Source organism: Meleagris gallopavo, unplaced genomic scaffold (genome assembly GCF_905368555.1).
Source record: "Meleagris gallopavo unplaced genomic scaffold, MGAL_WU_HG_1.1 scaffold_50, whole genome shotgun sequence".
In the NCBI taxonomy this organism is placed as follows: domain Eukaryota; kingdom Metazoa; phylum Chordata; class Aves; order Galliformes; family Phasianidae; genus Meleagris; species Meleagris gallopavo.
The window spans coordinates 1266-27006 of NW_028147062.1; the positions used below are offsets into that span (position 1 = coordinate 1266).

At 57.7% G+C, this 25741-nt stretch overlaps 4 protein-coding genes across 4 annotated transcripts; 2 read left to right on the forward strand and 2 right to left on the reverse strand.

Moving 5' to 3' along the window:
- Positions 1–2376: 2376 nt before the first annotated feature.
- Positions 2377–8167, forward strand: LOC109370400 (prickle planar cell polarity protein 3-like). The gene is given in 11 exon segments (XM_085215467.1): positions 2377–2504; positions 2962–3041; positions 3753–3781; positions 3784–3935; positions 4296–4409; positions 4894–5028; positions 5187–5390; positions 6238–6424; positions 6994–7104; positions 7107–7205; positions 7710–8167. Coding segments are annotated over 11 exon segments (1656 nt in total). The 5' UTR covers positions 2377–2417.
- A 1191-nt stretch (positions 8168–9358) lies between these two features.
- On the forward strand, positions 9359–13953 carry PQBP1 (polyglutamine binding protein 1). Its single transcript, XM_085215469.1, is given in 8 exon segments — positions 9359–9603; positions 9881–10292; positions 11426–11537; positions 12298–12407; positions 12963–13100; positions 13566–13626; positions 13724–13770; positions 13773–13953. Coding segments are annotated over 7 exon segments (636 nt in total). The 5' UTR covers positions 9359–9603; positions 9881–10225; the 3' UTR covers positions 13874–13953.
- Positions 13954–15036: 1083 nt separating this feature from the next.
- On the reverse strand, positions 15037–19524 carry FTSJ1 (FtsJ RNA 2'-O-methyltransferase 1). Its single transcript, XM_085215470.1, is given in 12 exon segments — positions 15037–15443; positions 15805–15899; positions 15999–16082; positions 16216–16299; positions 16302–16317; positions 16803–16856; positions 16989–17041; positions 17141–17219; positions 17642–17738; positions 18535–18604; positions 18905–19040; positions 19360–19524. Coding segments are annotated over 11 exon segments (1044 nt in total). The 5' UTR covers positions 19026–19040; positions 19360–19524; the 3' UTR covers positions 15037–15152.
- An 875-nt stretch (positions 19525–20399) lies between these two features.
- LOC146541863 (proteolipid protein 2-like) lies at positions 20400–25680 on the reverse strand. The gene is made up of 5 exons (XM_085215471.1): positions 25520–25680; positions 22706–22861; positions 21322–21417; positions 21141–21228; positions 20400–20741 (listed from the first exon to the last, which is right to left on the reverse strand). Exons 1-5 carry the CDS (start codon positions 25625–25627, stop codon positions 20722–20724), a joined length of 468 nt encoding a protein of 155 aa, XP_085071597.1. The 5' UTR covers positions 25628–25680; the 3' UTR covers positions 20400–20721.
- Between the last annotated feature and the right edge of the window lie 61 nt (positions 25681–25741).

Sequence of the window (25741 nt, forward strand, 5' to 3'; positions counted from 1 at the left end):
ACCCCATTCTAAGGGCTCACCCCACACCCCAAAGGAAGCAGTCTCCAGGTTCAGATGCTGCCTTACAGCTACCAGCCCTTCAGTGCAGTTGGGATCCCCCAAAAAGAGGAGATCACAGCCCTGAAATAAAAAAAGAAACCACTTACCCCATTCCAAGGACCAACACTCACCCACACTCTGAAGTGAAGGAAGCAGCTCCCAGGTACAAATGGCTACCAGCCCCTAAGTACAGTCAGGATTCCCTGCTAAAAAAGAGAGATAGCAGCTCCACAATGGAGAAAAAAACCACTCACCCCGTCCCAAACAAGGCACACTCCAAAGGCAGCACTCCCAAAGGCCTCAAAGCTCAGTGCTGCCCCTGCCCTTCCCAGCCCTTAAATGGGATCAGGAAGGGGTGGAGCCTGGCTCAGCCCCACCCACAACCAAACTGCCCCCAGCTGTGCTGCAGGGCCGCACCCCTCCCCAGGTGCTCCATCACAGCTTCAGGTGGGCCCTTAAAGTGCCGGTACAGCCATAGGACAAAGAAAATGAATAACGTGAATGGCTGCCAAGGCAGGTTTATAGCTGGAGGACCTGCGACAGCCCGCATGTTTTAATCCCAGTCTGTCCCTGATGCCAACTGGTGGCTGTATGAAAACTGCTGAGTCATGGCCTGAAGCTCTGATGGATCACCTGAGGCAGCGATGAGTCAGCAATGAGCACAGCTGCAGGCAACTCACCTGTGCTGCAGGAAGGGGCGGAGCCTGGCTGCACCCTGCTGGGCCATTTAAGGGCTGGCTGCAGTGGGAAGGAGCTCTGCTGGAGATCCGCTCTGCTGCAGTTTGGTGACTGAGCCCAGGGTACGGGTAAGCTTTCTATCTGTTCTCTTTTTGGTATTATAATCTGTTTTGCCTAACTTTCCTGTTTATTTTGTAATTGTAACATCTTAATACTCATTGATTATACAGTGACTCTTCTAACAGAGCACAGATCTCAGTGCTGGCACAGCAGATGCTGATATCTGTGTGATATTTTCACCCAGAAATACCAATTCCAACCCAAAAATATAATATTTTCTCCCCCCAAAAATGAATTTTGTTACGAGAAATACCTTTTTCCCCAAAACTACGACTTATTCTCCCAGACACACGGGTTTTCTCCCAATAAATGTGACGTTCTCAAATAGAACTACCAGTTTAATCCCCATAAATATGAAATTTCCTTGCAGTCATAACTGTTTTTCTCAATAAATATGACATTTACAACCAGGAAAAACAAAAGATTTACACAAAAAATATGGCTTTTCCTCCCAGAAATACCTGTTTTTCCCCAAAATGTGGCATTTTCTCCAGAAACACCTATTTGTCCCCTTAAATATTGCTTTTTCTCCCAGAAATACCCATTTTTCCTTAATAGTAATTTCTGGGAGAAAATGTATTTCTGGGAGAAAAAGGCACATTTTTGGGGAGAAAACGTATTTCTGGGGGAAAAAAGCAGAAATACCCAGTTTTGAAATAGCTGTTTTTCCTAAGAAAATGTGGCTTTTTCTCCCAGAAATACTTGTTTTCTCCCAAAAAATATGGCTTTTTCTTCCTTAAATTTCAGACTAAAAAACTCTTCTTTTGCATCAAAATCTTCCATTCCATCATTTTTTGTCCTTTTTTTTTTTTTTTGCTGAAGAAACCATACTTTTGCCCTACTTAAAAAATACGTGGATTTGAAGGCAATACGGGGATGCTTAGGTTAAAAGTAGTCATTTTTAGCAATATAATGGGGGAACTGGGGCATAATCAGGAGTTTTAGGGCAAAAATCGGGGCAGAAAGAGATTTTGAGCAAAAAAATGAGCTTTGTTTTGCTCTAAAACTCCCTTTCCCCCCAGAAATCTCATTTTTTTTCTCCCCAAAACAATATATCTTTATTAAAAAAGACATTGTTGTGAAAAACCCTATTTGCCCCAAAACTCCATTTTTATACCAAAAGATGCCACTTTTGCTTACCAGAAGCCATTTTTTCCCTCAAAAAAGCCAAATTTTAACACCTCAAACCCTATTTTTACATTAACCCCCCCCATTTAATTCCCCAAAACAACCATTCTGACCCCAAACCCCTCAGTTTTGCCCTAAAAACCCCATTTCTCTCACTACAAACCCCCACTTTCACCCTGCGATCCCCCTGAAAACTGCCGATTTTGCCCTAAAATCCCATTTCTTTAATAACAGTTGAGAACTTTTTGCCTAAAACCCCTCATTTTTACCCTAAGTGCCCCTATTTTTCCCCTAAATTGACAATTTTTGCCCCATGCCAATATGGCGGCGATGGGCGTGGCCTCGTCTGCACAAGCCTGCTCATAGTAGGCGTGGCTTCTCCTGATCAGGGGCGTGGCCCGGCTGTGATAGACAGCTCTAAATGGGCGTGGTCTAGAATGGAGTAAGCGATTATGTGGGCGTGGCCAACGGGAAGGGGGCCTGGTCTCGCGGCAGCCATGTTTGTTCGAGGGTCGCTCCGGAGGCGGTCGGCGCGGGGGGTGAGGAGTTATGGGGGGTCTTATGGGGTTGCTATGGGGCGGAGCGAGGCGGTTATGGAATTGCTGTGGGGCTGGGGATTTGGGGCCTGTGGGGTGAAGGATGTAGGGCTGTGGGGGGGGAGCTGTGGGTGTTCTGTGGGATTCTATGGGGCCGGGAGGGGTCTTATGGGGTGAGGAGGGTGGGGGGGCTGCTATGGGGCTGGGGGTGATCTATGGGGGTTCAGTGGGGATCTATGGGGCTGGGGGTGAGAAGGACCTAAGGGAATCTGGGGCGGGGTGGGAGGGAGAATTCTATGGGGCTGAGAAATATCTATGGGATCTGTGGGGCTCCTATGCGGCTGAGGGGGTCCTGTCGGAGGGGGTTGGGGATCAGCGGGGCTGAGGAGGGTCTATTGGGTTCTATGGGGCTGGGGGATGGAGTGAATTACACCCCAGCCCCCCTCAAATCCCCCCCCAGCCCACGGAGGACCCTGACCGGGGGCAGCCCTGTCACACGTGTGGGGAGCAATGCCCCGGCTTCCAGGTGCACGGCTGGAGGTCTGACCCCCCCCCTCTCCCCCCCCCAAAAAATTGACCAACTCCCTCCAAATACTTCGCCAATAACTCACAACACGCCCCCCCACGTATCCCAAAGACCCCCGTGGGCCACCCCATATTTCTCACATATCCCCCCCTCAACCCCTACTTTTACCCCAATACCCCCCCCACGACCCCCTTTACTCCCCAGGACCCTCCCCTCCAAGACACCCCTGCAACCCTCCCACCCCCCAGACCCTCCAAATCCCCCCCCACCCCACTCAAAATCCACACCTCAGGACCCCTCCCCAACACCCCAAACTTCACCCCTAGAGCCCCCCATATTCCCCCCCAGATCCAAAGTCCCCCCCGATGACCCCCTTCCCCCCCCCCAAAAGACCCCCAATTCCACCCCCCCCCCCCCCCGATCCCCCTGCCCCCAAGACTTCCCCGGACCCCCCAAATGCCTCCCAGGCCCAAAATCCTGCCCCCAAGACCACCCCCCCCTCCCCCCCCAACCCCAATTCTCTCCCACCCATTATCCCCAGGACCTCCCAAAATACCCCCCAGCCCCAAAATACCCCCCTGGGACCCCATGCAAAGATCCCCAATCCCCCTTCAGACCCCCTCCCCCCCCCCCCCCCCAACACCCCAAATTTCACCCCACCCTCACAATTCCCTCCCCCCCTGCCAAACTCCCCATTAACCCACATCCTTCCTGCCCCCCCCCAGGAAAATCTGCCAGCACTGTAAGTGCCCGCGGGGGATCACGCAGCGGGGGGAGGGGTCCCTCAGGACCACCTGCAGCGCCTCATGTGTCGTCTGGGAGGGGGCGGCGGGGGGGGGTCCGACGCCGATTCCGGATGTGCCCCCGAAGAGTTCACCTGGGCCCCCCCTGGCCTCAGCCCTGAGCAGGTAATGACCCCCCCACCCCCCAAAAAATTCGTGGAGCCCCCCTCCCCCCAAATAAAATCCCTAATCCCACCCCCCTCCCCAAATCCTTTAGGCCCCACTCCAAAAACTCCTAGACACGCCCCTTTGTGACCACAGCTCTTTAACCCCGCCCCTTTGGGGCCACACCCACTCAAGCCCCTCCCTTTAGACCATGCCCACTTAAGCCCCGCCCCCTGCTGACACCATTCTCCCATTCCCAGCCCTGCAGTCCCCTCTCATTGTGCCCCCGAGCCCCACCCCACTCAGGCCACGCCCTCTCCAGACCCCAACCTTTTAGGCCACGCCCCTAGGAGCCCCCACCCACTTAAGCCCCGCCCCCAGGTGGCCCAGTTTTTCAGCTGTTGGCCGGAGGAGAAGATCCCATATGTGAACAGCCCTGGGGAGAGGCACCGCGTGCGGCAGCTCCTGCACCAGCTGCCCCCCCATGATAGCGAGGTGTGGGGCGGGGGGGTCCAGGGTGGGGGGGGAGGCGGAGGAGGCAGTTTGAGGGGTCCTGGGAGGAGATGGGAGGGGTTTGGGGGGGCTGTGGAGATTTTGGGGGATTCTGGGGGGGGTCCCAGGGGAGGGGCAGTGGTGTATGGTGGTGGAGAAAGGGGTTGTTGGGGTCTCAGGGGAGGGGGATTTGGAGTGGGATTTGTAGGGCTGTGGGGATTTTGGGAGGTTCTGGGGAGGGCAAGGGGGGGTTCCTGTAGGGGTCGAGGGGGGATTTGGGGGTTTTGGGGGAATTCTGGAGGCGTGGGGTGGGTTTTGGGGGTTTTGGAGGGGGGCTCTAGGGGGGTTCTGGGGGGTGGTTGAGGGTATTTGGTGGGGGGCTGGGGGTGGTTGTTGGGATCACATTGGCCCCATTTGGTGCCATTTTGGATCAACTGGGTGCCATTTTGGGTCACATCGACCCCATTTTGGTCCATTTCTCCCCCAGCCCCAGTACTGCAATGCATTGGACGCAGCTGAGCGCCGTGAGCTGAAGCTCTTTGCCCAGCAGCGCCAACGGGAGAACCTGGGCCGAGGCAGCGCCCGCCCCATCCCGGTCACCTCCACCTCCATCTGCCAGCAGGTGCCTGGATCCCACCATTTTGGTCGCCCCGACCGCCATTTTGCTGCCACCAATGCCAATTTGGTGACCACAACCACCGTTTTGATGCCCCCAACGCCATTTTGGTTGCCCCAATTTGCCCCAACCGCCATCTTGACCCCCCTGCCCTGTCCCTGCAGTGTGGCCGGCGGCTGAGCGGAGGGGACATGGCGGTGTTCGCGGCGCGGGCCGGCCACGGGGCGTGCTGGCACCCACAGTGCTTCAGCTGTGCCACGTGTGGGGAGCTGCTGGTGGACCTCATCTACTTCTACCAGGACGGGCGCATCTACTGCGGGCGGCACCACGCCGAAACGCGCCGGCCCCGCTGCCAGGCCTGCGACGAGGTACCCAAATCCTGCACCTTTCCCTTGGAAAGTACCAAAATTCTGCCTTTTACCCTTTAAAATGCCAGATTTTGCTCATTCCCTTCTGAAAATGGCGATGCGTTGCTCTTTTCCCTTTGAAAATACCAATGTTCTGTGCTTCTTTCCTTTGAAATCATTAAAATTGCATTCTTTCCCCTTTAAAAATGCTAAAGTTCCACTGCTTTCCCTTTGAAAATACCAACATTCAGCTCTTTTTCTTCTGGAAATACTGAAGTTGAACAATTTTCCCTTTGAAAATGGAGAGGTTCTGCTCTTTTTTCCTTTAGAAAATGCAAAGCACTGCTCTTCTCCCTTTGAAAATGCCAATATTGTGTTCTTTTTGCTTTTAAAATGGCTAAGTTCTGATCTTTTTCCGTTGAAAATACTGGAATTACACTTTTTCCTTTGAAAATATTAAAGTTCTGCTCTTTTCCTTTTGAAAATGCCAAAGTTTAACCCTTTCTTCCCCTCAAAATATCTGAAAATTGCCCTTTTTTTAACCCAAAACTCTTGGGAATTGCCATTTTTTTCCCCACAAACTTTTGAAAACTGCATTTTTACTCCGTAGAACTTCTGAGAATTGTCCTTTTCTTTGACAAAATGTTTGAAAATTGCCCTTTTCTTTCCTAAAACATCTGAAAATTGCCCTTTTTTTCCATAAAATGTTTGAAAATTGCTCCTTTCTTCTCTAAAACATCTGAAAGTCGCTCTTTCCCTCCCTCATACTCCTGCAAAACCCTCCAAAACCTCCCCCCCACCCCCCATCCCAATCCCAAACTCGTGGCCGTGTCCTGCATCCCATAATAACCCCCCCGTCCCATTGCAGCTGATCCTGTCTGCGCAGTGCACGGAGGCCGAGGGGGTCCGCTGGCACCTGCGCCATTTCTGCTGCTTTGAGTGCGAGGGGCCGCTGGGCGGGCAGCGCTACGTCATGCGCCGCGGCCGGCCATATTGCGCCCGCTGCCACCGCGCGCGGCACGCCGAGTTCTGCGACGCCTGCGGGGACCCCATCGGTGAGTCAGCACCGCGGCATCCGAAAATGGCACTTTGCTGCACCAAAGTGTCTGAAAATGGCACTTCTGTGCATCACAGCGTCTGAAAATGGCGCTTTTCTGTACCATGGCATCTGAAAATTGAACTTTTCTGTACCAAAACGTCTGTAAATGGCACTTTGCTCCAGCAAAGCGTCTGAAAATGGCACTTTTGTGTACCAAAATGTCTGAAAATGGCACTTTTGTGTACCAAAATGTCTGAAAATGGCATTTTTCTGCCTCCAAGACGTCTGAAAATGACACTTTGCTGAAGCAAGACGTCTGAAAATGACACTTTTCTGCATCATGGCATCAGAAAACGGCATTTTTCTACGTCAAAGTGTCTGAAAACGGCACTTTTCTGCAGTGTCTGAAAATAGATCTTTTTGTCCCTGTAATATCCAAAAACAATTGTCCCCATTTCCCCCACTCTTTCTCCCCATTTTCCCACACTCCATCCCTACTTCCCCCCCCTTTATACGCATTTCCACCCCCATTCCCCCCCTCCCCCCCCCCAGGCCCCCAATTCTGACCCCCCCGTGCCCCCCCAGGACTGGAGCAGGGCCAGATGACATATGAAGGGCAGCACTGGCACGCATTGCCCTCCTGCTTCTGCTGCAGTGCCTGCGGTCAGGATCTGCTGGGGTTGCCCTTCCTCCCCCGGGGGGGCAGCTCTTCTGCTCCCACGCCTGCGCCCACCGACCCCCCCCCGCCCCAAGGAACTGCCCTTCCAGGAGGTCCTGGGGTGGGGGTCCTCCCGGAGGTGAGTAGGGGGCTGAAAGGGCAGCTCTGGGAGGGTCCTGGGGGGGGGGGAGGACTTAGTGCTCACTGGGGGGTCTTGGGAGACTCTGGGAAGGACCTGATTGGCTCTGGGGAGTCTTGGGGGGGCACTGAGAGGAACTCAGGGGGTGTTGGAGGGGCACTGGGAGGGACTGAGAGGGTCTTAGAGCCTCTGGGGGGGTCTTGGGGGGCTGTGGGAGGGACTTGGAGGGGATTGGGGAGGTCTGGGGGGGCACTGGGGGATGCTTGGGGGAGGTAGGAGGGCTCTGGGAGGGCGCTGGGTGACACTGGGGAAGACTGGGGGGGCTTTGGCAGTATTGGGGGAGGTTCTGGGGGTCACTGGGGGGCTGTGAGGGGAACTGGTTGGGACTGGGAAGCAATGGGAGGGTGATGGGGGGGGCACTGGGAAAGGCCCGAGGGGGCAGTGGAAGGAGGGTTTGTGGGGCACTGGGGGGGGCGTCTGATCTTTTTTCCCCTCCCTCCCCAGGCCCTGAGCTCCGCTTCCGCCGTGGCGCCCCACACCGCCACTCCATGCCTGAACTTGGGGGGGCCGCCCCCCCACCCCGCCCCTCCCTTCCCCCCCCCGCCCCACCCGTGCCCCCTTTACCACCTCCTCCCTCCCCCCCCCGCAGCCATGACCCCCCCTGCTCCAAGCTCTCCGCCCGGGAAGAAATGGCAAACGATGCTGTGGGGGTCGGGATGGCGGGGAGCCCCCCCAGAAGGAGGAGGAGGCGGTGCAGGGGGAGGCGGCCCCCCCGCTGGCCTTCATCCTCGTCATCCTCCTCCTCTTCCTCTTCAGAGGACGACGGCACCTTCCTGGGGGAGCCCATCCCCCGCCCCCCCCAGCTCCGTCCCTACGGCTCCGCCCCCTCCCCCACAGCTCCGTCCCAACCCAGCGCCCCCCGACAGCCCCCCCCCCGCACACGGGGATGCACCGTGGCCTGACCTCTGACCTCTGATCTCTCCTGATGACCCTTGAGATCTCCGGCGGTGACCTCTCTTGAGGTGACTTCTGACGTCTCTGGAGGTGACCTCTTCTGATTTGACCTTTGGGCTCTCCATTGGTGACCTCTGACCTCTGTGGGTGACCTCTGCTCTCTACCGGTAACCTCTGACCTTTCCTAGGACGACTTCTTCTGGTGTGCTCTCTGACCTCCCCTGATGACCCTTGACCTCTCTTGCAGTGATCTCTCCTGAGGTGATCTCTGACCTTTTCTGCTGAACCATGACCTTTCCTGGTGACCTCTGACCTCTTCTGGGGTGACCTCTGACCTCTCCTGCTGTCACCTCTGACCCCAGATTGGGCTCTTGTGACCTCTCCTGGTGCCCTCTGACCTCTTCTTCACCTTCGCTCATGACCTCTGGTTTCTCCCTGTGACCTCTGAACTCTGAACTTTCCAGTTGACCTTTGACCTCAGACTGACTTTTGGTGGTGACCTCTGGTAACCTTTGTCCTCAGGCTGACCCATGACAATAACCTCTGAACTTCTCCTGAACTTTCCTGCTGACCCTTCTGACTTCAGCCTGACCTCTGACCTCTGCTTGACCTCTTGGTGGCCTTTGACCCCGGTGGTGACCTCCCCGCTCCCTCTCAGCACTTTGCTCCATCCCTTTGCCCTCTGACTCCCGGGTGGGAGAAGTGGGGAGGGGGGAAACCTTTGCACTTTGCCCCCGTGACCTCTGCACTGTGACCTGTGACCCGGAAGTGCCTTTCTCTGCCACCCATCCCAAAGGGGGTGGGGTGGAGCTGTCAATAAAGGCGCGGTGCCACCGCCAATGACGTCATCAAAGGGGCGGGGCAACAGGGTGATGTCACAGATATTGGGGATCTGTATGTAAACATTGGGGGGGCCTATATAAATATAGGGGTGCTGGGAGGGACCCTAAATATAAGGGTTGGGGAGATCCTACATAGAGGGGGTACGGAAATATTCTGGGATGGAGACTCTAAATGTTCTCATTGGGGTTGGAGGTGATCCTATTAAACATGGGGGGATGGAAGCCCTACATAAACATTGGGGTTGGGGAGGGGCGACCCTATGTAAACACGGGGGATAGGAGCCCTATATGAACATTGGGGTTGGCGGGGGAGGGGGTGGCTCTATATAAACATGGGGGGATGGGAGCCCGATATAAACACTGGGGTATGGGGGAGACCGTAGGTAAATATTGGTGGTGGGGTGATCCGACATAAAGCACCACTAAACCGACCCTATACAAACGCGGGCGGGGAAGACAAAATTCCATATAAATGCTCCTCTGTAGCCCCGCCCCCGCCACGTGACTCCAGGCGGCGTCCCCCATTGGCTGAGGGCGTCGGGCGGCGCTGATTGGTCGGTGTTGCTCGCGTGACCGCGGCGCCGTGAGAAGAACGCGGAGAGGTGAGGCGCGGTTGTCATAGCCACGGGGGTGGGATTGAAAGGGTAGGGGAGTGGCGCGGAGTAACGGGGAAGGGGCGGGACAGGGAGGGGAGCAGTTTCCGGTGTGTTTGCGAGAAAGCTTCCGGGGTTGCTGAATGCGTCCATGGTTTCTGAGGGACTTCCGGTGGTTCCCGTGGTAGTGAGGCGACATCCGGGGTACTTCCGGTGTGTCGGAGGTGGCCGTTGAGTTTCCCAACGGGATTTATATCGATACTGAGATATTTTCGGTGTCATGTAGGCGGTTTCTGTGGTTACGGAGGTACTTCCTGCGGCACTGAGGTGACTTCCGGTGTTTCTGATGCGGCCCTCCCGTGTCTTTGAGTAGTTTCTCCGGGACTTCCTGTACCCCTAAAAGTGGATTCCGGTGCTTCAATCTGGAGCACTTCCGGATTCGCTGCTGTTTCCATGGTTACGGAGGTGCCTGTCGCTAATCCCCAGGCACTTTCGGTTGCGAGGGGCCTATTTCCGTTCCAGCTCTACCGCAACAAATCCCATCGTTCCCGCGCCGATTTCTGCTCTTACCCCCTAACTTCCGTTACCGCGTTTCCGATTCCGGCCTCCCGAAATTTCCGGTTCCGCCGCCATGCCGCTCCCCGCCGCCCTGCAGTGCCGTTTGGCCAAGCGCGGTCTGCTCAAACACGTGGAGCCCGGTAAGCGCGGGTGGGGGATGGGGCCACCGCGGGCCACTGGTGGCCAGTGAATGGTGGGCGTGGCCAATGGGGAACGAGAATAGGATGAGATAAAGCCTCAGGGGGCGGAGCTTGGGTGGGTGGGCGTGGCCCGAGAGTGGGGTTAAGCAAGGGGCGTGGTCACGAGGTTGGGGGCGTGGCCTAATGTGGTAAACATGGGGCCAATGCGGGTGTGGCCTTCTGAGGGCGTGGGCGGGGATTCGAGTAGGGGGCGTGGCCTACGGCTCAGTGCTTGTGGTCAGTGGAGGCGTGGGTTCGTTGGATTGTGGGCGGGGCTTTGGGGAGGGGGCGTGGTCTTATGGTGTGCGTTAATAAAGGTGTGGCTGCTTGTTGTGGGCGGCGCTTACCGATAAGGGGCGTGGTCTAAAATATTTGCATGCACTTCATATGGGCAATGAATGGATTATAAAGGGTCCTTTATTCAGGGTTCTGTAGGGGCCCTATGAGGCTGGAGGGGATCTTGTGGGGGCTCTATGGGGCTGGGGGGATTGTGCTCAGTGTAAAGATCCTATAAAGCTGACAGGGTCTTATGGGGGTTCTACGGGGTCTTCCTGGGGGCATAGCGACGCTGTGGGGGTGTCAGACCTGTGGGGCCCTGTGTGGCTTATGGGATTTATAAGGGCTCTATGGGGGCTGTGGGGATTCTATGAGAGCTATAGTGGTTCTATGGGGCTACAGAGGGCTGGGGGGGGACCCTGTGGGGGTCTATGGGGACCTTATGGAGGCCTTAGGAACCCTATGGTGCTGGGGGGGGATATAGGGACAACCTGTAGGGATACAGGAATTCATTCTGTGGGGGTTCTGTGGGGATGTAGGGACACTGGGGGACTGTAGGATCGTATGGGGGGGATCCTATATAATAGGATATATTCCATAGGAGCCCTATGGGGGTGTAGGGGTTCTCCAGGAGTTGTGAGACCCTATGGGGGCCCTGTAGGGGCAGCTGGGGGCGCAGACATGGTGGGAGGCACTGGGGCTCAACGCTCAGGGGGCGGGGTTTAGTCTAAATGGGGGCATGGTTTAACTTGGGTGGGCGTGGTCTTTTGGGGGGGGAGCGTGGCTAATTAATCTCCCTCCTTCCCCCCAATTCTCAGAGCCAGAGGAGGAGATCATTGCAGAGGATTACGACGACGCCCACGTGGACTACGAAGCGTCACGACTGGAGGGGCTGCCCCCCCCCTGGTACAAAGTGCTGGACCCCACCTGGTGAGCGGGGCTGGGGGGGGAATAGATAGGGGTTGGGGGAGCTTATGGGCACCCTCTGGGGGCTGGAGAGGTCTTATGGGGGATCTGTGGGGATCCTGTGGGGCTCAGGGAGTCCTATGGAGGTCTTATGGTGCTCGGGGGGGTCCTATGGAGGCCTTATGGGGCTGGAGAGATCTTTTGGGGGTTCTGTGGGGCTGGGAGAGCTCTAATAAGGGCTAGCTTCTTTTCTAATAGGGGAGTCTTATGGGGGGCTCGAGGGGGTGGGGGGATCGTATGGGGGATCTGTGGGGTTGGAGGGAGTATATGGGGCTCTGTGAGGCCCTAATATGGGGTTGAGGGAGCTCCTATTGGGTTGGGGGAATATTGTGTGGGATTTTATGGGGGCTTTGTGGGGAGCCTGTGGGGCTGGGATGATTTTATGGGGGTTGTATGAGAACACTGTAGAGTAGGGAGGATTTTATGGGGCTCCTATGGGGCTCCTATGGAGCGGGGGGAATCTTATGGGAGCTCAGTGAGGATCTCATGGGATGCTGTGGGGATTCTATGGGGCTGGGAGGACTCTTATGGGGGCTCTATGGTGATCCTGTGGGGGCTCTGTGGGGCTGGGGGGGATCGTATGGGGGCTCTATGGGGCTGGGGTCTTCTGGGGTTGATTTCTAGATCCTACAGCCCCCTTATGTGCCCCCCACTCCCTTTGCGGCCTATAGGGTTGGTCTGCAGCCCCTATAGCCCCCTCCCCAATTTGTGTCCCCCCCCATAGCGGGCTGCCCTACTACTGGAACGCCGAGAGCGACCTGGTGTCATGGCTGCCCCCCGGGGACCCCAATGCCGTCATCACCAAAGCAGCCAAGAGGCAAAAAGGGGGGGCACGTGAGTCCTAAAGAGGGGGTAGGATGGGGGGGGGAATGGGGACACTCCCCCCGAATAACTGGGGTGTGGGGGGGGACACCCCACAAAAAATAAGGCGGGGTCATTTTAAAAGGGAACCCCACATTTTGGGGACTTTCTCCCCACGTTTGTTGGGCTATAAGGGGAGAGATCGCTTTAAGCGGGACCCCCCCATTTTTTGGGCACCCCCCCCACCTCATTTTTGGGGTTATAATTGAAGGGGGGGTCACATGAAGGGCCGCCCCCCCATTTTGGGTACTCTTCCCCCCTCATTTTTAGGGCATCTAAAGGGGTGTCGCATTAAGGGGACCCCCACCTTTTTGGGTCCCCCCCCCGTCACCTTGTTGGGGTTATAATTTGGGGGGGGGCTGTATAATTTGGGGCTGTAATTAAGGGAATTCCCTCCTCCCAACTTTTTAGGCCCCCCCTTATTTTGGGGGGTTATAATAGGATGGGGGGTCGGGCGCTTTTTAAGGTGCTGAATATTTTTTCTTCCCCCCCCCCCGTTCCCCCCCAAATTTTATTTTGGGGGTGCAGCAGAGGCAGAAGACCCCCCCCCGCCTGAACGAAGCTACGAAAAGGAGAGGGAGGAGCCCCCCCGGGACCCCCCCCCACGCGAACGGCGCTTCCATCGGCGTGAGGAGGTGGCACCGTACCCCCCCAAGGGGAAAAAAGGTGGGGAGGACCCCAAAAATTGGGGAGGGGGCCCCAAAAAATGGGGTGGGGGCCATAAAAGGAGCACATGGATCATACTGTGGGTTCTGGGGGGGTCGGGGGGACCCCAATTTCTCTATGGGACCCCCAATTCCTTATGCCCCCCCCATTTCTATATGGGACCCCCCCAAATTTCTGTACCCCACCCATCCCCTATAGGACCCCCCCCATTCCCTGTGCCCCCCCATTCCCTATAGGACCCCCATTCTCTGTGTGTCCCCCCCCAATTCCATGCCCCCCCACTTCCCCTCCTACATCCAACCTCCTCACACCACACCTCCGCATAAACCCATTCTCCTCCCCCAAAATTCCTTACAGCCCCCATTCCCTAACCCCTCCTCCCCCCCCCCCGTATCCCATACACCCCCTAACGCCCCTCCCCATTTCTAACCCCCCCCCATTTTTAAACCCCCCCCCAACCCCCAGGCAGCCGCAAAGACGACGAGCTCGACCCCATGGACCCCAGCTCCTATTCTGACGCCCCTCGGTGAGCAACCCTTCGTTTTTAACCCCCAAAACCCCTCCTAAATTCACTTTGGGGGGGGGGGCACGTACCTAACGTCCCCCCTGACCCCCCCAAATAGAGGCACGTGGTCTACGGGGCTTCCCAAACGCAACGAGGCCAAAACGGGGCGGACACGACGGCTGCGGGGCCGCTCTTCCAGCAGCGGCCGTATCCCAGCCCTGGGGCGGTGCTGCGAGCCAACGCCGAGGCTTCCAGGGGCAAAGACTGACGACCCCCCCCCAAAAAAAACATTTCAGCGCGGGGGGGGCACCTCAATATTTGGGGAACCCCCCCCATTTGTGTTTCCTATGCGCTTTGTAGTTGGAACTGCGGGAGCGGCGTGGGAGTTACTGGGGTTTGGGTGAAGGTGATGGAATGAACCCCCCCCGACCCCCCAAAAAATAAGGACCAGGACCCCCCCCCAATAGGGTTCAGACCCCCCTAAAAGATTGGGACCCCTCCAGAACCTTGCAGCACCCATAAGGACCCCCCCCCCCCCCAAAGGATTGGGACACCCCCCCATAAAAGATTGGGATTTCCCAAAGCATTGGGACCCCCCCAAAACCTTACAGAACCCATAGGGACCCCCAACCCCCCCCCTCATGGGGAACCCCTGAATCATCACAACCCCCCCCCCCCCAAAGTTTGGGACCCCCCCCCTCAGAACCTTGCAAAACCTGCAGGGACCTCCACCCCACCTCCCCCCCAGCCCCCAACCCCCCCGACTTATGGGAAACAACCCCCCCCATAACCAACAGGAGACCCCCAAAACTCATTGATACAACCCCCCCCCAATACCTGGATGCCCCCCCTCCCCAAACCCATTAGGAGACCCCAAAATTCACTGGGACCCCCTTCCAAAAAAACTGGAGATATTCCCCCCCCCCCCCCCCCAGGAATGCACTGGGACCCCCCCAAGAGCCCATTAGTAGGTCCCAAAATCTTGGGGACCCCCCCTCAAAAAAATAATGAAATTCGGTGACCCCCCCCCACTCCCCCAAAAAGAAACCCCAAATTTGGAGACACTTCCCCCCCCCCCCCCCCCCAAAAAAAAATTTGGTGGCCACCCCCCCAAAAAAGAAACTGATTTTGTGCCCTCCCTTAAACCCCCCCCCCAAAACCCAAATTTGGTGACCCCTCCCCTTTACCTCCCCTGTCAAGAAGCCCCAGATTTTGTGGCCCCCCCAAAAATCACAATTTATTGCTCCCCCCAAAACCCAAATTTTGTGCCCTCTTCCCCCCCAAAAAACACAAAATTTTGTTGGCCCCCCCCCCCCCAAAAAAGTGGGGTCCCATTCAATAAATAAAAGTCTGCCCCCCCCCCGTGTTGCACACGTGCGTGCAAAAGCACAACGCCCCCCCCCCAACACATTGAGAGCGATGTGGGCGTGGTTGTGCACGAGGGCTTTGCACGCTCATTTTGCACACGCATTTCTGGGGCGTTCTGCTCAGTTTTCACAAGAGCTCGTGCACAACTGCCTTGCACACTTGCTGCCTTGCGCGAGGTGTCACGGTGCGAGGCTCTGGTGCTGCAGCTCCTTGCACAAGCGCTCCTCCTCCTCGCACGAGGCCCCTTGCACACTCATCTCTTTGCACGGGGGGCCTTGCACACCCAGCTCCTCGCACACGGCTCCTTCCTCGTCTCCTCGCACTCCCAGCTGCTGACACGAGGCTCCTTGCACGCCCACCCCCTTGCACGAGGCCCCCCCCCCGCGGTGCCGTTGCAGCGCAGCAGCGTAGGGGGGTGCGATGGGGGGGGTGGGGGGGGGCACGTAGCGGTACGGCTGCTCTGGGGACAGCTATGGGGGGGGGGTGAAACCAGTGCTCCCAGTAAGGACCAACACAGACCAGTAACCCCATAAGGGTCTCCAGTAAAACCCAGAGCCCCCCCCAGCGCCTCCCAGTCCATCCCAGTTTCCCCATAAATCTCTCCCAGGCCATCCCAGTGCCCCCCAGTCCCTCCCAGTATCCCCAGTCCAACCCTAATCCCTCCCAGCTCCCCCTCCAGTCCCTCCCAGTATATCCCAGTCTATCCCAGTGCCCCTCCCATTCCATCCCAGTGCCCCCCACATCCCCTCCCAGTATATCCCAGTCCCTCCCAGTGCCCCCAGCTGCCCCCCAGTCCTCCCAGTATATCCCAGTCCCTCCCAGTGCCCCCACCTGCAGAGGATAGGTGCGGTCGGGGTCGTACGCGCTCAGATCCCCGCAGGCCACGAAGGGAACGATCAAACGCGACGGCCCCGACAGCTCCAGAACTGATGGGGAAGGGGGGGGAGATCCAAATACACCTCAGTGCCCCCCCAGACCCCGAAAAACCCCGAATCCCCCCCAGATGCCCTCCCCCCCAGACTCACCCCCATCGGGGTCCAGCAGCGGGTTGTCCATGGTGGGCACGTAGCCCTCGGGGGGGCTGTAGTCACGACAAACCACGAACGCTTCTGGGTTGTTTGTGGGTTTTTTGGGGGGGGGGGTGGGAGGGAAGAGGAGAGAGGGAGAGAAAGACAGTTTTGAAGTTTTGACCCCAAAATGGGGGGTTTGGGCCCCAAAAATCAGAGCTTCTGGGCTCCTCACCGATGCTGGAGTTGCGGCTGCTGCGGGGTTTGGCGCAGGTGACGTCGGTGAAGAAGAGGCGCAGCTGGGAGTAGAGGAGGGGGAATCCTTCCCACGGAAAATCTGCGGGGGGGCAACGAGGGGGGGTTCGTGTGATGCCCCCCCCAAACCCCCCTGACCTCCCCTCCAAGCGAACCTGGTCCCAAAATCCCCCCCAAATGGCCCAAAATCTGAGGGGAAGGGGAGGGGTTGAAGGATGCTTGGAGTGGGGGGTTGGGGGGGTTATGTTGATGGGGGGTTCATTAATTTGGGGGGGGCATTAATTAGGGGTGCCATTAGTTGAGAGCTACCATTAGTTCGGGGGTGGGTCTCATTAATTAGTGGGGTGGCATTAGTTGGGGGGGAGCCATAAGTTTGGGGGGGGTCTTGTTAATTAGTAGAGAGTGCCATTAGTTTGGGGGCATCTCATTAATTAGTAAGGGTGCTGTTAGTTGGGGAGCGTCCCATTCACTTAGAAACAATTAAATGGGGGGGGGGTCCCATGGGGGGGGGTCCCATTCATTTAGGGACGCTCAATTAATTTGGGGGGGGGTCTCCCAATATTTTACCTTAGCCACAAAGGTGCCCCCCTTCTTCAGGACGTGGGTGGTGATGTTGAGAGCCTGCAAAAATTAATTAATGCCCCCCCCCACCTCAGAACAGATTAGGGATAATGGGGGCGAGGGGGAGGTTGCCTCCCACCATGGATCTTGGAGGTCTATGGGTTTTATTTTTGGGGGGGGGTCTTCACTCACCGCCAGCAGCAGCTGAGCCTGGATGTACTCATCCAGATCGTGCAGCCCTGTCACTGAGGGGGGGCAGAGGGGACACAAAATTTGGGGTTGGGGGGGTTAATGGGAACCCCCAAACTCTATTTTGTGCCCCCCCCCCCCGAAAAAAACCTCACCATCAGGGGCCCCATCACACACAACCAGGTCGGCCGGGCGCCCCAAAAAGTGGCGTTGGATCTCTTGGGCTGTGGACACCTGGGGGGGAAATAATGGGGTACAGGGGGGCTGTGGGGGGGATGAATGGGGTCAGGGGGGAATAATGGGTCTGGGGGGAATAATGGGTACAGGGGGCTGTGGGGGGAGGATAATGGGGTCTGGGGGGATAAATGGAGTCTGGGGAGAGAATAATGGGGTTCTAGAGGGATAAATGGGGTCTGGGGGGAGAATAATGGGTTCTAGGGGATAAATGGGGTCTGGGGGAGAATAATGGGGCTCTAGGGGGGATAAATGGGTCTGGGCGCTCTGTGGAAGGGTTGGAGTAGGGCTGGGGGGTTCTCCGGGGGGGCATAGGGTTGGGGCGAATTCTATGTGGGTTAGGGCCCCATCTGTGGGTTGTGAGAGGGCTGGGGCTTCTTGGTTGGGGGGGTGAAATAATGGATTTTGGGGGGGGTCCCCACCTTGGTGATGTCGCCCTGGATCTGCACCACCCCCGGCAGCGGTGCCATGGCCTGCAGGTCCACGGCCACCACCTGCACCGGATCCTCGGGGGTCCCCCTGACAAAGGGGGGAGGGGGGCTTCAGCCAGGACCCCCCCAGAACACCAAACACCCCCCCCTCAGTTCTCCCCCCAGGTCCCGTTTTTGCCACCCTCCAACCTCATCCCCCACCCAACATCCCTCCAGAATTCCATTTCCCCATTTATCCCCCCCAGACCCCAATTTGTGACCCCCCCAGGGCCCCATTTCCCCCCAAATCCCCATTTATCCACCCCCAGGCTCCCATTCCCTCCCCTAAACCCCATTTCCCCCCTAGACCCCTATTTGTCCCCCCCCAGTCCCAATTCCCCCATCAGACCCCATTTTTGCCCCCCAGATCCACATTTATGCCCCTCCAGTCCAAATTTCCCCCCCGCAGACCCCATTTATTCCTCCCCCAGACCCTCATTTGTTCCTCCCGACCTCATTTCCTCCCACACCCCACTTCCCCCCATCAGACCCCACTTTTACCCCCCCATACCCGAATTATATCCCCAGTCCCCATTTATCCCCCCCCAGACTCCCATTTGTTCCTCCCTCAGTCCCCATTTCTCCCATCAGACCCCACTTGTGCCCCCCCGACCCAAATTTGTGCCCCCCAGACTCCATTTATCCTTATCCAGACGCTACGTTCCCCCCCCCAGTCCCAATTTCCCCCATCAGTCCTCATTTGTGCCCCCCAACCCCCACCTTTCCCCCCTCAGTCCCCATTTATCACCCTCCCCAGACCCCATTTGTGCCCCCCCAGACCCTACTTTGCCCCCAGTCCTGATTTCCCCCATCAGTCCCCATTTGTGCCCCCCCAGTGCCCCCACCTGAGCTCCCTGCTCAGCACTTGGCTCCAGCTGCCTGGGGCAGCGCAGAGATCCACAGCACGGCGCACACCTGGGGGGACATTGGAGGACATTGGGGACACTCTGGGGACACAAAGGGAACATTTGGGGACATTTGGGGACATCTGGGGACAATGAGGACATTTGGGGACATCTGGGGACACATTGGGGACATATAGGGGCACACTAAAGTCATGGGGTGAAATCTGGGAACATGTTGGGGACATCTGGTGACATCTAAGGACACACGGGGCCATTTGGGGACACGTTGGGGGCATTTGGTGGCACTTAAGGACACACGGGGCCATTTGGGGACACGCTGGGGACATTTGGTGACACTTTGGGGCCGCACCGCAGAAGATGTCGAAGCGCTGCTGGAGCTGCAGCAGTTTGAAGGCACTTCGCGCCCGCCAGCCGCCCTCCTTGGCCAGGCGGTAATAAACGTCCCGTTTGTCCTTGGAGCTGCGGCCCATGGCGCCCAGCACGGCCTGCAGGAACCAACAGGGACCAACTGGACCAACTGGGACCAACAGGAACCAACAGGGACCAACAGGACCCACGGAACCAACCCCATAAATTACAAGCAAACCCACTGATGCATGCAGCTCCCACCCCCATGCAGACCCCCCCCAGCCCGCCCACCGACTCCGTCGCCCCCCGCCCCCCATTCCTCCCCATACAAACTTACCGGGAAGTCCTACGATAAAAACGCGCAACGCACTGCGCATGCGTTCCCCCAGCGCATGCGCAATGTCCCGCCCACGCTTTCAGCCCTCGGCCCGGCCCCCGCCGCCGTCGCCGCGTTACCGGAGAGCTCCCGCGCTGTGAGCGCTGGCAGAGGGCCGGAGGAGGCGAGAGAAAAGATCTGGAGACGATCAGAATGCGGCGGAGAGGAGCGGAGGCGGCTGAAGGGAGCGACGGTGCGAAGTGCGCATGCGCTGCGCGCTCAGGCGGACTCCAGCCCTGCGCTGTGCGCATGCGCGAGACCCCAAGCCATGGCGATGTGCATGAGCTGAACTCCATCCCGTTGCAATGCGCATGCGCGTGGCGGGAAAGCGGTGAGGTGATTTCCCGCGCGTCGCTATGCGTGCTGGGAATTGTAGTCCACGCCTCAGGGAGGGGATCGATGGGAGCTATAGGGGTTCTATAGAGTCCTTCGGGGCCGAGAGGCCCTGCGGAGGGACCATGGGGTGGAGAGAATGAGGTAAGCCCCCAGGAGCTCTTATGCGGAACATATAGGGACTTATAGAGCCATAGAACCCCTTCCGAGAGCTCTATGTGGACCCTCAGACCCACAACCCGCTTCTCCAGGCCCTATGGGAACTGTAAAGGAATCACCAAGGCTACAAAATCGCTTCCTTGGACTCTATAGGAAACATATGGGAAAACATATAGGGAGCCCAGAGCCACAGTTTCCTTCCATGAGCCCTATAGAGTCCATATACAGACCCCCAGAGCCCTATAGGAACTCTATGGGGATCATATGGGGAGCTCAAAGCCACCTGCTGTTTTCCAGGCCTTATAGGAACCATATAAGGATCCCCAGAGCCACAGTCTCCTTCCATGAACCCCATAGAGACCATATAGAGACCCCCAAAGCCCTATAGGAACCTATAGGAACCATATATGGAACTCACAGCCATACTCTGCCTTGTTCAGCCCCCATAGAGTCCATATAGGAACCTTATATGGACCTCAGGGCCATGCTCCCCTTTCCTCAGCCTCTATAGGGTCCATACAGAGACCTCCCAGAGCCATACCCCCCCAATCTCCCTCCATTTCCCAGACCCTATAGGGACTCCCCCCCACATCACCATAGGGCCCTATAGGATCACACCACAAAGGAATAGTAGTAATAATAATAAAATTCCTTTATTTGTTTCCAAACTTTGTTAACCCGCTCCCTCCCCCCCCCCCCCCAAAAAAAAAAAATAATAGGTTTTCCCCTGCACTATAGGGGAACCCTAAAGCAAAAAGGGTGTGTGGGGGGGTCCAATAGGGGGAAACTGAGGCACAGGGGGCTATGGGCGGGGGGGAGGATCCCCATCCCAATAATTTAAGCACTCCCCCAAAATTTGGGGGGGATCTGAGTAGGATCAGGAGGTGAAGCCCCCCTTTTCCACCCCACATTACCCCCTGGGGGTGTCTCTGTGTATGGAGGGGGGGTGGTCAGGGGCCTTCCGGGGTCTCTGTGGGGGGAAATGGGGAGGGGTTAGGGGAGGAGCTCCCAGTGCCCCCCTCCCCTGCCCCCCCAGGGCTCCCATTGCCCCCCAGTCCATCCCAGTACCCCCCCAATGCCTCCCAGTCCATTCCAACCCTCCCCCAGCACCCCCACTCCCCCTAATGCCCTCCCTAATCCACCCCACTGCCCTCTCAGTGCCCCCTCACTGCCCCCAATACCTCCCAGTCCATCCCAGTAGCCCCCAGTCCATCCTCATCTTCCCCCCAGTGCCTCCCCAGCCCCCTTACTGCCCCCCCACTCCCCCCTAATGCCCCCTCGATCTACCCCACTGCCCCCACCCCCTCCCTGCCCCCTCCAGTCCCCCTTCACGCCCTCCCAGTCCCTCCCAGTGCCCCCCCATACCCACCGGTGGGCGCGGCGCTGTGCCCCCCCCGGGTGGGCAGGCTGATGTAGGCATCATAGCCCAGCAGGAGCCCCGCCAGCAACCCAAAAACCTGGGGAATGAGGGGGGACACAAAGGGACGTCAGTGACCCCCCCCAAATAAACCCCCCTCCTTCCCCCCGACCCCCCCCAGGACCCCCCTCACCCCCGCAGCGGTTCCGGCACCGTCACGATGCCCGATGATGACGATGAGGGAGGTGATGAGGAAGAGCAGGCAGCCCACCACGCAGCGGATGAAGTCCTAATTGGGGAGAGGGGGGGGGAGGGGGATCCCATTAATAATCCCCCCCCCCCCAACCAAGGATTTCTCCCCCCACACGTACTCACCTCAACCCCATAAGGACCCCCCAGCCCCATAGGGAGACACGGGATCCCCCACATCCTCTCAGAACCTCGTCATGACTCCCCCAGATCCCCCCCCAGTCCCCATTGATCCCCTCAGATCCCCATTAAACCCCCATGAAGACCCTCCCCCCACCCCCCCAATTCCTATCAACTCTCCAAATCCCCATTAAGAACCCCCCCAAACATCCCCATTAACCACCCCCAAACCCTCACTAAATCCAATTAACCCCCCAAACTCCCCCCCAAGCCCCTATTAAACTCCCCCAAATCCCCCCAACCCCCCCAAATCTTTCCTTAACTTCCCCAAGTCCCCCTAAACCCCTCCATGGAAACATATTCACCCCCCAAATCCCCCCTAATCCTCCATTAACCCCTCCAATCCCCCTCCCCATAGCCCCCCTAAGCCCCCATTAAACCCCCAAAAACCTTGTATTAACCTCCTACTCCCCCAAGCCCCCTTAAACCCCCCCTAAGTCCCCACAAACCACCCATTAAACCCCCCAAATCCTCTCAGAACTCCCATTAACCCCTCCATTAAGTTAAGTCTGTTAGTCCCCTTAAGTCCCCCATTAACCCCCCCAAATACCCCATAAACCCCCCAAATCCCCCTTAAGTCCCCCATTAACCCCCATATCCCTCCCAAACTCCCACCAATCCTCTATTGGCCCCCCCAACAACCCATAAACCCCCCAAATCCCCCTTAAGTGCCCCATAAATCCCCCCTAAATCCCACTTAAGCCCCCATTAACCCCCACAAACTCCCCATAAACCCCCCAATTCCCCTAAGCCCCCCATTAACCCCCAAACTCCCCATAAACCCCCCAATTCCCCCAAACCTCCCATTAACCCCCAAACTCCCCATTGACCCCCCAATTCCCCCCTAAGCCCCCCATTAACCCCCCAAACTCCCCATAAACCCCTCAATTCCCCCCTAAGCCCCCCATTAACCCCCCAAACTCCCCATAAACCCCCAATTCCCCCTAAGCCCCCCATTAACCCCCAAACTCCCCATTGACCCCCCAATTCCCCCCAAGCCCCCCATTAACCCCCCAAACTCCCATAAACCCCCCAATTCCCCCCTAAGCCCCCCATTAACCCCCAAACTCCCCATAAACCCCCCAATTCCCCCCAAGCCCCCCATTAACCCCCAAACTCCCCATTGACCCCCGCCCGCCCCCACTCACCGTCCAGCCCCAGTGCACCAAAGCCACGCGCTGGTGCAGCCCGGTGATGCAGAGGACGACGGCGATGCTGGCGAAGATGAGCTCACACACAGCCAGCCCCACATAGCCGGGGGTCCGGGAGGCCCCATAGCACAGCAGGGCCACCGTGCACAGCGCCTATGGGGGATGTATAGGGGCCATAGGGTGGGCTGGGAGCCACGGCACCCCATAGCACAGCGCCTATGGGGGATGTATAGGGGCTATAGGGTGGGCTGGGAGCCACGGCACCCCATAGCACAGCGCCTATGGGGGATGTATAGGGGCTATAGGGTGGGCTGAGAGCCACGGCACCCCATAGCACAGCGCCTATGGGGGATGTATAGGGGCTACAGGGTGGGCTGGGAGCCACGGCACCCCATAGCACAGCGCCTATGGGGGATGTATAGGGGCCATAGGGTGAGGCTGCCTGGCCCAGTCAGGGGTGGGGAGCCCCAGCATCTGGCCCCATACAGACCCTATAGAAGTTCCATATATACAGGCCTATAACAGCCCCTGTCATAGATCCCATATAGGCCCTATAGAGCCAGCCCTATTATAGATCCCTCACCAACCCCACAGCAGCCCTATAACAGCCCCTATACAACCCTACAGCAGCCCTATATAGACCCTATAACAGACCCTATAGAACCACCTCGATTATAGTCCCCAAGTAGACCCCCATAGAAAATGTGTGACAGCCCCATACAGACCCAGAAGAGACTCTGTAGGAGATCCTATAAGAGATCCTATATGGAGCCCATCCAGCCTCATAAGAGACGCTGTAAGAGACCCTATATGGAATTCATCTGGCCCTTTAAGAGACTTTATATGGACACCCTATATGGAAGACCATCTAGGTCTATAGGAAACCCTATATGGAGTTGACCTTGCGCTGTAGAAGCCCCTATAAGAGACTTTAGGTGGAATCCTATATGGAGTCTATTCAACTGTATAGGAGAACCTATAAGGGACACTTTAAGAGACCCTATGTAAAGCTAATTAATCTCAATAGAGGTTCTATATAGACACCCTTATATGGAGTCCATCTGGCCCTATAAGAGACCCTATATGAGCCCAAAACAGATCCTATAGGGACCACACTATGGACCGCATACAGGCAGCCGTATAGCAGCCCCTATAGGGATCCCACAGCAACAGCCCCTATACAGCCATCCCTGCTCATACGGCAGTGCCCATAGGGCCCCACAGAGCCCTTATATGGTTCCCATAGAGCCCCTATATAGAAACCTCTATACAGCCCCCATAGGGACACTATAGGAGCACCTATGTGGCCCCATAGAGCCCCTATATGGCCCCATACAGGAACCCCGTATAGCAAGCACTATATCGCCCTTATGTAGTCCCTATAGAGCGTATGGAAGTAGCATAGGATCCTATAGGACACCGCTGTAAGATCCCTATAGCGTTCCCTATAGGGTTTCCCATCGAGCTCTATAGAGCACCCTATACTACACCCCTGACGTCACTCCCAGGCCACGCCCCTCTGACCCCGCCTCACGTGGGCGACGGGGCGCTCCTTAAAGGGGCAGTGGCACGCGGGGTGCGGGGGAGGGGCCCACCTCTGCCTCCTCGGGGGCTCTTAAAGGGGCAACGGCCCGAAGTGGGGGATACGGGAATATGGGGGAGGGGGAGGTTCTTAAAGGGACAGCGCCCATCTCGTGCGTGCAGCACGTGGCGGGGGGGGGCACGGGCCTCGCCCGAGCTGGTGCAATAACGGCTGGCACGGGAAACGCTGGGCACCGCCCTGCCCTCCCCGTGGGCCCCCCCCCGGGTTTATTTCAAACCCTAACTCTGCACCAATCAGAGCGGAGACTGGTCCGCTAAGCCCCGCCCCCCCTTTTAACCCTTAATCGTTCGCTTGTTTCCTAAGGGCGTTGCCCCAAAGGCCCACGCCCGGATGCTGGGGGGGCCCTGAAATGGGGTAGGGGGGGCCTAAAACGGGGCCAGAGGAGAATCAGAGCTTGTGTCCCCTCCATGAGGGTCCCAAGCATCCCAGTGCCCCCACCCCAACTAAAGGAGACCTCCAACATCTGGGTAGCCCCCCACCAAAAGTCAAACAGGGACTCAGGGATGCCCCATGCCCACCCTTCAGGGCTCTTCCTGCCCCCAAAATGGGGAATTCGGACCCTCCCCCCCATTGGCTCCTGCCCCACAGTGTACGGTCCGAGCTCCATAGTGCTCCTCCCGACCTCAAAATGGGGACCCCCACCCACCAGGTAACCCCCCAAACCCCAAAGGGGGGCACTCAGACCCCACCTATAGGGTCCCAGACCCCTCCCAGCCCCAAAAGGAGCACTCAAACCTCCCCCAACCCCCAAAAAGGGGCACCCAGACCACACCCGTAGACTCCCAGACACCCCAACCCCATAAAAGGGGCACTCAGACCCCACCCATAGGATTTCAGAGCCTCACAAACCCCAAAGGGGGCACTCAGACCCCCCCCACACTCCCAGCCCCAAATAGGGGCACTCAGACCCCCCCCATTGACTCCCACCTTCCGGTGCCCCACCCAACCCCAAAAAAGAATCTCCAATCCCCCAAAACCTCCCCCAGCCGCCCCAAAAAAGAGACACTCAAAAACCCCACCATAGGACCCTGTTCCCCCGTACCCCCCACCCCCCAAAAAGAGGCGCTCAAACCTCTCCCATAGACTCCCACCCCCCCAAACCCCCCCACATCCCCCCCAAATTGGCACACAGCCCCTCCCCACGGGGCTGCCACCCCCGAATTTGACTCCCAACCCCTTTGGGGTCCGTCTCCCCCCCCTCAACTCACGATCTCCCCCAGCAGCACCAGCCCTTTTCGGGACCTCAGGAAGGCAGCGCAGCCCCCCGCACACCCCCGGTTCCCGCTGGACTCCATGGTACGGGCAGAGGCTGGCATGAAGGGGGGGCCGGGGGCGCGGGAAACACGCGGCGGGGCGGGGCCTGGAGGCTGAGAAACCACGCGATTGGTTGGCAAAGAGAAGTGGGCGGGGCCAAGAAGGGGGTTCCCCTG